Here is a 12927-nt window from a genome sequence, read left to right as displayed (position 1 = left end):
ATTTGTTGTCCATGATCTTCTGGCTGTAGCACGATAGGTTGCTGCTCATTTTCAGCATCAAAAGAGAGAATTTTCAGCTAATGGCTGCTGAATGGCTGGCTGTTCATGCTGAAATTTGACCTTCTTTTTGTCAAGATCACCATGTGTAACATTTTTCAGCAACTTTGCCTCATTAAATACTACATCTCGGCTGCGTACTATCTTCCTGCCCTGAGGAAGCCAAACTCTATAACCCATCTCTCCCTCATCTCCATATCCCATGAAGATGCCCTTTATGGATTTTATGTCTGGTTTGGTCCTCTATTCTACAAGTACATGCACAAAGGCATCACAGCGCAAAGACATGCAAATGGTCATATGAAGCAGGTTTGCCACACCAACCTCTTCAGGAATGCCATTTTCCAATGCACGATTGGGAGAGCGATTGCATACATGAACTGCAGTTTTAAGAGTCTCTCCCCAAAACTGCTGGGGGAGATTAGCTGTGGACAGCATGCATCTGACTCTCTCACAAAGTGTGCGGTTAAATCTTTCAACCACGCCATTTGATGCAAGATTATAAGGGGCTATCAACTCCCTCTTAATGCCATGCATCTCACAAAACTTGTTAAATTCTTTTTTGATGGACTTAAGCCACACCCAGGAACTTGCTAGGTAATGCCTTACAATGCAAGTAATATAAAGTCCCCATTTTATTGCCTTTAACAATCAGCATAGAGCCCTTATGGACCTTCCAAGATCCACCACCAAAAGTAGTAAAATACCCTTTAGCATCAAGCTACCCAACTGATAGTAGACTCTTCTTTATACCAGGTACAAATCTAACATTCTGCAAAATGGTGCCAACACCCTCTATCTCACATGCATAGTTATTACCCAAGTAAACCTTGCCTAGGCAACCTGCAGTGTATTCAAAAAATGACACCAAAGAGGGAGTAACATGAAAAGAGGCACCGTTGTCCACTACCCATGATTGTGACAACCCATCATGAGCTGAAAGTAAGGCATCAATTACCTCCTTTTTGGTGATGTGCATATCACCTATTGTTGCCATAATATCTGCATCATTACATGAGGCTATAACAAGTATCTCTTCAGTGTCAGGAAGCTCTTCAATGACCACACTAGATGCAACATTTGCCTTTGCAACTTCTTTTGAGGAAGAGTTGTCATCATCTTTCTTACCATCCTTCTTTTTCTTACCCTCCTGTTTCTTTCTTTCTTGCTCTTTCTTGAAGTACCGGCAATCGGGCTTTTTATGCCCTTTACGTCCACACTGATAGCATGTGACATCCTGTTGTTTGCCCTTGCTTTTGCTTCTGCTTTTACCTTTATTGGCTACATTATCCCTCTTTTCAGACCTATCTCTCACATGGTAAGCTAAGCCACTACTTTCACCACTAGACTTTCTTCTGATTTCTTCATTAAAGATTGATCATCAAAAGCCACCAAACCAGAGTCCTGCAACTGACTCAAAACCCCTGTGAAAGTACTCAAATGCTCAGATATTGCTTAGACTCATCCAACTCCATGTTCACAAGTTTACGCATAAGATGCACTTGATTCACAAGAGTTGTATTTTCATAAGTGTCCTTAAGCTTTTTCCACATAGCATAACTTGTATCAAGACGCTTGATGTCTGTAAGTACATCATCAGACACTGCCATCTTAATGTATGCAATGGCCTTCTTATTAAGTCTAGCCCAATCCACATCTGTCATAGCTGCAGGCTTAGTCTCCAAGAGAGCATCTTCACAGTCCTTGAGAAACAAAATGCCTTGCATCCTATCCTTCCACAAGTCAAAGCCAGTGCCGTTAAACCTCCTGATTTCAAAGAGGGATTTACTATCATTGCTGCAAGAAGCATTTGCAGCCATTTTTCAGCAATAAACCAGAAATTCAATGCTGCAATTTATGACAGCAAAAATGAGCTGAATATTCAGCTGATTTCAGCCCAATTTTTCAGCAAATAATAGCAAGATTCAGTCCAAGTACATGTACAGCAGTAGAACGAATGACTTTCAGCAGTATGACTGCAATTTCAACATACATTAAATGCATACACCACTGCTAGGTAACTCCCAGTTCAGCAATATCACCAAAAATACATCTACACCAATCCAGAACTGCAAATGATGACTAAGACTGCTGCAACATGAATAATCAGCAATACATTAACTCAATGGGAGCTGTCCAACAAGTGTACTGCATACGTATGTGCTCGTATCATCTTCTGATACCCAAAACACCAAGAAATCTCTGCAATTTCTCCAAAATCGCACAAGCGGGAGATAAAAATGCTCAAATCACTCTGCTTATAACCACAAGATTGCTTCAGCAATATTCCCAAAGTGCATTTCACACATTAACTTTGCCGAAATCCACAGATTTCCGCAAAAGCCCCAAAAATTTCACTATGAAATCTGCCCCAATTGCATTAATACATGTTCCCGAGAGCATAAAATGGGCAAATTTAGCAAAATTTCACAAAAATTTGCAAAAGCCCCAAAATTTCCGGGTCCAAGTGTGCACAAATGTCAGCCAATCTGACTAAGTTGAACAAAATTTCACCGATACAGCAAAAGCCCCAAATTTTATGGGTCCAATGTTGAGAAATTTCACTCGGATGAGCAAAATTTCAGTAAATTTGGTGAAATCCCCAATTCAAACACGCACAATGTCTATAATTTTTCACACAGATGTCTCAATTTTGCATGAGCAGCATTCAACCTGGAAAAGCCCCAATTTTCTGGGCCTAAATCTACACAAATCTGCGTATTGTGCTTGCGCGTGCGAACACCCGAAAAAGAGGAGGTAAAAATAACTCAAATAATTTTGGGAAAAAAAAACAGAATATGGGTACGTTGACCCGCCGTTCAGGTCCGTCACTTGTCAGGCGACGTGGCACCTGCCAAACTACAGCCCGTGCTAGTCACGTTGCGCCTGGGGTTGTTGGCGTGTCGCGACTGGACGTGAAGTCGACTGCCTTTCTGCCGTCGTGCTGGTCGTGCTGTACTTGGTCGCTGGCGTGTCGCGACTGGACGCGACATCCATTGCCTTTCAACCGTCACGCTAGTCATCACGCCCGATGTTGCCCGATTGTCGTTGGTCCACGCTGGACCTTCCGTGGTCCTGTCCGACTGTTCCCCTTCGCCTGCGACTACTTCCGCCTATACCTATCGACCGTGAGTGCTGTCTGTTGCTTGCACATGCTTGCACCTGTCTCATCTGTGAGCTTGGACCGTCGCGCTCTGATACCAGTTCAAAGGGGAGAGAGTGAGCAGTGAAGTGCGAGATCGTGAAACAGTTCACTGTGGATCAGACATGGCCAGTGGCCACACCTCTCGATCCTACTGTCCACTTGTCGAAGGATACTCTAAGTCAGCCCTTCGATGCACATACCTATAGATCGGTTGTAGAGAAACTTCTTTGATTTATTTATACTAGGCCAGACTTAGCTTACTCAATCAACATTCTCAATTAATATTTCACAGCACCTAGGATGTCATATTGAATTGCATGACTTCATGTGTTGCATTATTTACAGTGTATTTATTCTTATGGCCTCACTTATGGTTCTGGTTTCTATTTGCAGGGATACATTGATTCCGATCGGGTAGATCTTGACACCCAGCGTTTCCATGGCGGCTACCTCTTCACCTTGGGCACGGCTCCCACTTCTCGGCCGTAAGCAAGAGATGATGGCAATTTCCACGGCCAAGGTTGAGTATAGGGCTCTCTTTAATGGCACCACCGTGGCCATCTACCTGAGAAGCTTACTATCAGCGCTTCACTTTCCTTGTGACTCTCCCACCATTGTCTATTGCAACAACCAGAGTGCCATTGCCCTTGCGGGCAATTCAATCATCACACCACCGAACACGGCATGTGGGAGTTCACTTCCACTTTTCCAAAGAGAAAGTTGAGCTAGGCACTATCTACCTAGAGTTTGTGCCTTCATCAAACAATTTTGCAAACATTTTGACCAAAGCGGTCAACCGGCCACTTTTTCAGTACCTTCTACCCAGGATCAACTTGGCTACACCCTCCCCTACTTCAGATTGATGGGGAGAGAGTGCTTCCCTCTTGCTTTCTCTTCTAGTTTGAGAGGGAAACAACTACTTCTCTTGATAGTGACAATGATGATGCTTACAATTTTTAAACATTCATTCATTCATTTATTCTTTTATATTGTCCTTATGGACATTTGTAACTTCATCCACACTATCAAGATGACATGATTGTAAAAGGATACTTGGGCAAGTCAACAATTTCCCTGCGAGGGCACTGTCCAAGTGGCACCATTGCATTGCATTTTGCGTGAGCATGACATCTTGCATCTCCCTTTGCATTAACCCATGCATTGGCATTTTGTTCATATAAACATGCATCTGTATACATTTATTCCTTTTTCGGTCTTTTGGAGTGGTCGACTCTGGATCCACCATATTCATGGCATTGCCCATGGCAATCTCCAAGGCAATTCTCCCTAGCTTGCTTGCTTTCTTTGCTTGTCTTGCTTACTTTACATCTTTGCTATATTTATGTCACCCACACCATAGTCATTTTCCTTCTTCACTAACACCCAATAACAATAAGGATAGTATGCTTATTTTGTAAAGATCTTGGGTCTGACCATCCCTTATCACTCTTCCATTTGAAGCACGGATATTCAATAAGACAAAAACTACTTTGAAACCCTTACTTAATGTTAAATCTATCAAAATTACAAAGCCCTTCAAAAAAAAAAAAAAAAGTCCATAACTGATTCCATCCACCTTTGCAGGACTTGGTAGGCCACTAGACAGCCGCCATGCAACCTTTGTCCGATACCCTAGCCTCTTTAGGGTGATCACTTGGGCTCCCTTGGTAAGATAACTATCGCCTCTCTAGTCTTAGTAGGCCACTGGGTAGTTGACGCACACCCTTTGTTCGATACCCTGATTGCTTTGGGGTGAGACGCCTTAGGATAAAAGATAAAGAAAAAAAAGGCTTGCCTTGCCTACTTCTCATCACACCGTTGTTGGACCTAAGAGGGGGTGTTGAGCTAAAAGCGCATTAGCTTTGCTTAAACAATCCTAAAACATGCTTAATTAAGGAAGAAACCTTGTTTATTTATAAGAAATGTATTCCCAGAGAGTATCTATATCCCATAAGCGCAAACCCACTTGGGAGGGTTCAAACTTTCTATAAATAGGTATGCTACTCTCCATTCATTCTTAATCTCGCTTTTGCAGGTCTCAAGTATTTTCAGCTTGCTACCCATACCCCGTTCGCGGAGGATGTCACAGTCCAAGCTGTCCATTGTAGTCTTCACTCATCTAGCGCCTGTTTACAACCCTCCATCATCATTTTGCTACTATTTTTAGCCAGGGATTGAAAGGCAAGTGAAGACATTGTCTCGGCATCAAAAAGCTTTGATTTCTCTTGGTGAGAACATTGGTGACAGCTTATAGAGGATCGAGAGAATATTGAAAGAGAAATATGAAGGAAATCTTGCCAATGGAGTAATGATACAAGGCAAGTTAGAAGAGATCAAGGGTTATATAGGTGACATTTATAAACGCATCTGGAAAAATTGGTGGCCGTGTACTAGGTCTTCGAATGATCAAGAAGAGAAGCTGAAAGATATTATTAACAATTGCAAGTCATATAGAGGATGGAGTGTGTGAGTTAATTGCCCACAAGAATGAGAGCTTGGTTGCATCGAAGAACATTACTCTTGATATGCAACTTCTTTAAAAGTTTATCTTAATAGATTTTTGGCAATGTTAACACAGGTGAATCATCACATAGCTCATCGCCATAGTTTGCTTGATATGTATAGTCTCTATATAATATTTAAAATGAATTTTTTATAAAAATCTCCATTTTGAAGCAAATTGTCTAATTCTTATGGATTATAAAACTATTTTAAAGCCATTTTAATAGTCCATTATTCCCTCTATCACTCTCTTAATTTGGCGACTACTGCTGTCCACCCATCTAGCTATCATATAGCCTACCACATCAACATATTGTTGCGCGTTTGCAGGTCCCAACTGCCACCCTCCCAGTTTTCTCTCTCCTCTCAGCTATCACTGTTGTTTTCTCATTCCATGCTGCGTTTTGCAGATTTTCTCTCCTCCAGCTATCACCATCATCATCTCAACCTACGTTTGCAGATTTTCTCTCTCCTCAGCATATGTTTACAACACTCTCTCTAAGCTGTCGTCTGCATCAGATCCAACCACACAGAGGCTGCATTTACTGTTGATCAAAACTCAAAGGCTACCTTGCTGCGATTCAGGATCCGTTCGAAGTACGATATGCTCTCTAGCTCATTACCCCTGCCCTGATCCTTAAGATATATGAGTTCGAGGTTCAATATTCATTCATTGCATAATGTATTTGCTACTTGAGCATTGTATATTCAGTAGTTATATCACTTTATTTATTCTCTGTGTTCATTGTCTCTAAGTTATCCTAACCCTAACTATGTTGTTCTATCAGTCTGTGTTTTGTCATACGGTGTTATTTTCTGTGTTAGGGTATTTTCTTCACATGCACAATGAGTGCTTGAGGGTAGACTCGTATACTCTGCACTAAAGTGCCAACCTATAAAAGGGAGGGGGAAGGGAGAGAAAGACAAGGGTATCTCTGTCTCCCAGTGATGCAGCAGAAATGAAGGGGAAAATCAATAAATGATACCAGACCCACAACCTATCTTTGCCTTGTTTGATGAACAAGGTCTTTAGCTCTCTAAGCTCCTGCGCTTTGATACCATGTTAGAATATACGACGATACAAAGAGAGAATACGGTTTGCAGGGAGAAACACAGTGTGTATGGCAAACATTGAGAGAAAAGAAACTAAGAAACACAGAAGAATAAGATGATGGAGCAATGAATAAGGCTTAACATAATCTTCATGCTCCAATCTTGGATGCCCAATTTTGCCACATGTCATCATTTAGGCCAAACGCAGTTTATCAATTCCAAAGTACTATTTTTTTCATCAAGACCTATTTATAGGCCATTGTATTTGTGCATACTTCAGTTCTGATTTTAGTATTTTGAGCATGGGGTTCACAACTTAGGAGTCTTCTACATCTCTCATTTTTCTTGTGTTCGTTATTTTTCCATTATTCATTCACCTTTTGCGCCTCAATTTCAATCATGGAATCAAAGCATAGAGTTCATATTCGCAAATTGAAGCTCTAACAAAGTTAATCACCAGCCGTCGATGGGAGCATTGCAGTCCAAACCTATGTTCATTATTTCTTGCGACACAAGGCTTCACTTCACAATTGATTGTGTTAACTAGTGTAACACCATTCTACCCTTCTCTATCTATTTGGTGATTGTTCATGGCAGCAAGCAGCTGTGTCTTGCAACATTTTTGCAAGCCTGCCATGTTGTGGCAACATTCAACATGACCAACAACCACACACATATGAGACATCCCACACAGTCTATCCATTAGTGGTTTGTTAGGCCATTTTATCTATTGTGGCTAGTTGTAGTGCACAACAATTTTTCCAAAGTATCTCTCTCTTCACCAACTGTGTGTTTGTTGTAGCAATACTTCATCTTGTTGCACCACACATCTCTCGATTGAGATGTAGTAAATTCCAAGATCAAAGGAAGATTTTATTGCCTTTTCCGAGATGAGTTTGGGCTTCTCTATAGGGTAAAGACTACAAGAATCGGAGATACTTGGCACTATTTTTACTAGAGCTCCAAACACACACAAAGAAACTTTTGAGAAGCAAAAGGACAAAGATAGAGGTAGAGCCAATGAATTGACAAGTTATTATAGATTTCTTTAGTCTACTAGCTTTAAATCTAGCTTACCAAACACTATCACTACAATAGCAGTGACACATCATCCACAAGTCAAAGGGGTCCCTCACTTTGAAGAGCACAACACCCACCACCTTGTTTCAATACCCGACATCCCTATCTTCGGCAAATATGAGCCATCATCACTCACCATTGGAAATGAGTGCCTCCTTTTAGTAGACTCGCTATCTTGGATCACCCCATGACAGATATTCTTGCCACGAGGAGACTACAACATTTCTATAGAATCCTATTGATCAAGATGGGATACTATGGGTCAACTAGGGGACCATTGAGAGATCATTTCATACATGATAGTAGCCTACGCTTGCAATTCTAGAATTGTAAACAACAACATAGTTCATTGTTGTTCTCAAGTCAAGATAACATGGCTAGATGTACTCGTTTCTTCGTCTCATCTCATAGGCTAACTCTCTCTCTCTCTCTCTCTCTCTCTCTCTCTCTCTCTCTCTCTCTCTCTATGCTACTAAATCACAGAGCTAAGTTGAAAACGCACCACATGTCAACCTCTTTGATAATTCCATACTTTCCCCACAAGTCAGTGACAGGACCAGCTTTGCCTCTTTCTGCCTTCTCGTCCTTGCTTTTCTTTTTCTTCTTTTTCTTCTTCTTCTTCTCCTTGACTTCTTTCCGCATGGTCTTCTCGTGATGCTTTCGCTTCTTCTCTTTTCTCCTCCTACGTCTCTCTCGTTCTCGTTCTCGTTCCTGCACTATTTCCTTCTCTCGCTGCTTCCTTCGTTTGCGCTTCAGCTCCTTCTCGCGGTCCTCTTCGCTATCTGACGAGGAATCGGACGAGGAGGAGCGACTGCTGGCCTCGTCACTCCGAGAGGCGCTCTCATCGGTGCTCTCATCCTCGTCTTCGTCCTCTTCCTGATCGCGCCTGCGATGAGAACTGGAATGCCTCCTTCTCCTCTCCTTGTCGCGCTTGCGCTTGTTTCTGCTGCCTCCTCTTTGCTCCTGTTCTGATTCTGAGCTCTGGCTGGATGACGAGTGATCATCATCGCTGCGGCTCTCGTCCAGAGACCCGCGCTTGCCCATCGGCTTCATCGCACTGCGGTGTATTTTGGATTTCCTTTCTTCCGGAGAAATGCAAAATAAATCAAGCAAACGATAAATTAAGATCTCATTTCCAACCTTTATATTTTTATTTATCGGAATTCAACGAGATACTTTGCCTTACACCAAGCCTCCAATCTAAAATTCTAAAATCTATATTTATATCTATATTGCTATATTATTTTGGTTGTAACTCTTGGAGGCCCGAATATTCAAAGGGCCTCCAATTTTCTTGCCAAACCTTCAACATTTGAATTTTGAAACTCCTCTTTTTCTTTCTTCTTTTACGTTGATACATTAATAATTATTTATTTATTTATTTATTTATTACTACTATATTATTTTAGTTGTAAGTTCAAGAGACCCTAAACATCCAAAAGGCCTCCCAAATCTACAACATTCTTACCAAACCTTCAACATTTGAATTTTGAAAATCCTCTTTGTATATATGTGCTTGTGTGTATTTTCTTGCAAGGAATGCAAATACCACTACAAGGATATAGGGGCATGGTGACGGGAAGTTGTGACGTATATTAGCGACGGTACTTAGAGGAAAAAAAGCAGGTGAAACCTAAGTGCGGCATTTTGTCACAAAGAGCGAAAGAGATCATGCCTTTGGGAGGGAGAGGGAGAGCAAGAGAGAATGAGAGCTTCTCACCACCGTTGTCGTCGTTCACGCGAAGAAGAGGAGGAAGTGCACAAAGGAAGAAGAGCGGCCGTCGCGGAAAGATGAGGCAAAGAATCCATCCTCAGGCGTTTGCGGTGAGTACATTGCTCCCTTTTAGTTTGTTCTTATTCTTTCTTCTTTTGTTTTGTTTGTTTTTGTTGAGAATGAGGTGCATTGAGAGAGAAAGAGAGGAAATAAGAAAGGGAGAAGAAGAAAGGAAAAAAGAAGAGAAAATGAGTGAGAGAGAGAGAGAGAGAATAAACAACAAACAGTTGTTGCAGAGGGGTTTCTCATTGACTTGTTCGATGATACATAGCTTGCGGCCATCCATGCAAAGCGTGTCACAATCACAGATAAAGACATGAACTTTATCATACCGAGGTAATATGCTCCTGTGCTGCTATGATGGTACTCACAGTATCTAAGCTTGTCCATCATATCTTCCAATCTCTGCCATTGTCGGATGCACATCCATGTAATTATAATCGATCAGGTCTTCCATTGAATCCCTGACTAGGATACAAAACAACTCTTCTTCCTTCATTTCCAAGTATTGCAGTACATCTGATAGAAGCAAGTATTGTACACCGTCTACTTCAATGGGTGTCAAGGAGGCAAGGTTGGGTTTGTCGACTTGTGGCTATTCTGAAGAATATAGCACCATGAGAGCCAATCCTTGCTCTGCCACCACTCGATGTTCCTCTTCAACATTTATGAGTTCTTCAGTCGGTTCTTCTCCCGTATATGTGATAGAAACAACCTGTGGAGTTGTATCTTCATCGCTCTTCTCCTCTAGGGGTATATCCAATGCAAGGAGGTAAATTGCCAATGTGCAATTACACTCCACGAGATCCAAAGGTAATGTACCTGGTGTACTTCCCATGGGAACAATGCATACTCTGTGCAACGGATCCATATGGGCTAGACACCTATTCACCACTTTTTGGTGATTCTTCCCTGCCTGGAATACCATGAGCTGTTCCAAAGGCACCCAAGTCATGTCGAATCCCTCGATGGAGTATGTGCATGTAGCAATGGTGCTCACAAAGTCTTCCAAAACCTGAAGGGGGGATCCAACGATAACAACACGCTTTTAAGGTTGAAGCTCTTAGAGAAAACTTGGAATATCTTGTCACCCTGGTTGGCAAAGATAATCTCGTGGATCCATTCATCAAAGTATACGTAAGCATCCATCGTAGCAAGTAGGAGGGATGTGGTGGATATAAAGAGATGAAGAGAGAAAGTGTGAAATGAAACAATGAAACAAGAACTAAACTAGTTCTACCTTAAAAACCTTAAGTTTTAAACCATTAAGGGTTGTTTGCATACTATATTTAGTTATGGCTTTACTTACATCTTTGTAAAGTTTGCATGTATATGTAAATGTGTTGATGTGGAAAGTGTATAACAAGTGTATGATTTTGCATAAATACCATGATTTGTAAATATTGCAAGTTTGTAAGCGACAATATTCTATTGGCCAAAAAAATCCAAAAATTTTATAGGTGTTGGATATTACAACTTGTGGTGTTGGGATTTTTAGTGAGACTCTATACTTTCCGCGCTGGTAACAGTATCCTAAGCTCGGCTTTGAATTTTCCTGCCATCTAGTTTAAAATAGAAGCTAAAAGGTGGATTCTACATTAACATTGTAATTTCCTGGCGCATTATACTCAAGGGCCAATCATCCTCCATTTGCAACACTTGGGACTCGCGGCCCTCACAAATGACAATAACATCCATAGCTGCACTTTCACACATGTCTTGATCAAGGCACAACCATTTACCCTTGAGCATCCTCCATCTACGATACTTGAACACTAGGCATAAAGTCTGTTGTGCGACAAAGCACTTGTAATTGGAAAGAAAAGTTAGCTGATTCATCCCAAAGTAAGATAATAGTCAACTAAGAGAGAAAAATTTTACCTGAAAGCCATGTCCCTTGTTGTGACTCGATCCATTGTGTCAAGACTGTGAGTTATTTTTTATGTCCAAGTTTTGCCTAGAATCCTTGTTACATAATCCTCTGATGTATTTTTTATAACGTACGTGCTTTTGGTACGTCTCAAACCCTTACATTCCTTGAACATGTGTGCAAAAATTGCAATCGATATGAACCAGCTTAGATGTACATTATTTGAGCCGGTGCTTGGCTTCATAGAATTCAATATGCCTACTGAAATTTTTATGCTACACATGTGCAAAATGTTGCTACTACACAATGGCCATTCTATGCTATTGAGACTCGATATGTGCATAGACTCAAGGGTTCCATATTCTCAACTCCCCTTGGTCAATATATACTTGGAGTCATTAAAAAAAACAAGGTCCTATATGAGCTGCTTAGCTGTACGCCCCTCAAAGAGCAATCTACCAATTTCGAGGTGGTAACACACAAAAGAACCAGTGAAACTCTCAACATTTTGCCACTCACAGCAATCTTAAGGGTATACTTCTGTAAATACGAGACAAGTTGTTACATAGGTATCATGAAATTTCTCATTCTCAATGAGTTACAAAAACTTACTGTTTGCAATGTTTCATTGAAAGGGCACAGCGGGCGCAATATCTATTTGTTTTTGCATGAATACATGTTGTACAAACACCTCTGTTACAAGGTGAGAATCAACATTCCTTTGTCTGAGAGCTAAAATTTTACCCTTCCAATGCTTTGATACATCTGCAATTGCAGATGCTTTCACACTGAAAGCTCCCTTCATACTTGGATGCATATGTACCCAAGACGAGCAATGATACATATCAGTGATCCAATGCCCTTCTTCATCTTTTTTGTTACGTATTTCTATCGAGAGAATGCTTGTTCTTCTCTCAAGCATTATAACCTACGCATTAGATGTAAAGAAGTATGTATTAACCCCTAAATAATAAGCATTTTAAGTCTGTCTAGTAATCACCAATATGCCATACAAATCAACATGACATTAAGAGATGTTTACACTTTTGTAAACAGACATAAACATCGATATGGAAACACATGTGGATATATACATCAACACAAAGTATAGATTTAATTTCAAGGCATCACTTTAATCATATCATTTACATGAAATATAATGAAAAGAACAGCACAAGAATACTCAGAGAATTTTGCTAAAATAAATTTTATTATAAAGAAGAGAAGTCTGATTTGACTCAATACATTGTATGAAATGTGGGTATTATAGAGTAGTTGTTACAAGGATAGCAGCCACATGGTATGCAAATCTTAATAGGCACATTGGATTGACACCTAAGATATTCTAAGACTCAACACATTGTATGTTATATGGATGATATGATACAAGAGTTTCATGGATCATTGCCAATTGGCATGGAGATCCAAATGGACACATAGAACCAA

General features: G+C 40.7%; 1 protein-coding gene across 3 annotated transcripts in view; it reads right to left on the bottom strand.

Annotated features, from left to right (window-relative positions):
* Nucleotides 1-8936, bottom strand: part of LOC148036825 (uncharacterized) — a 115077-nt gene extending 106141 nt beyond the window's left edge. For all 3 annotated transcript variants that reach the window (XR_015690523.1, XR_015690522.1, XM_087675727.1), the window contains exon 1: nt 8340-8936. Coding sequence is in view for 1 of the 3 variants with exons in the window: in XM_087675727.1 (XP_087531853.1) it covers nt 8340-8890 (551 nt within the window). In the remaining 2 variants the exon portion in view is untranslated. The remainder of the gene's footprint in view (nt 1-8339) is intronic.
* Nucleotides 8937-12927: the final 3991 nt, after the last annotated feature.

This window comes from Lygodium microphyllum, chromosome 4, assembly GCF_053477565.2.
Source record: "Lygodium microphyllum isolate KBCC chromosome 4, Lygodium_microphyllum_v1.1.10, whole genome shotgun sequence".
Taxonomy (NCBI): Eukaryota; Viridiplantae; Streptophyta; class Polypodiopsida; order Schizaeales; family Lygodiaceae; genus Lygodium; species Lygodium microphyllum.
Note: the sequence above shows the minus strand (reverse complement) of the source record. Positions and strands in the feature narration are given on the sequence as shown.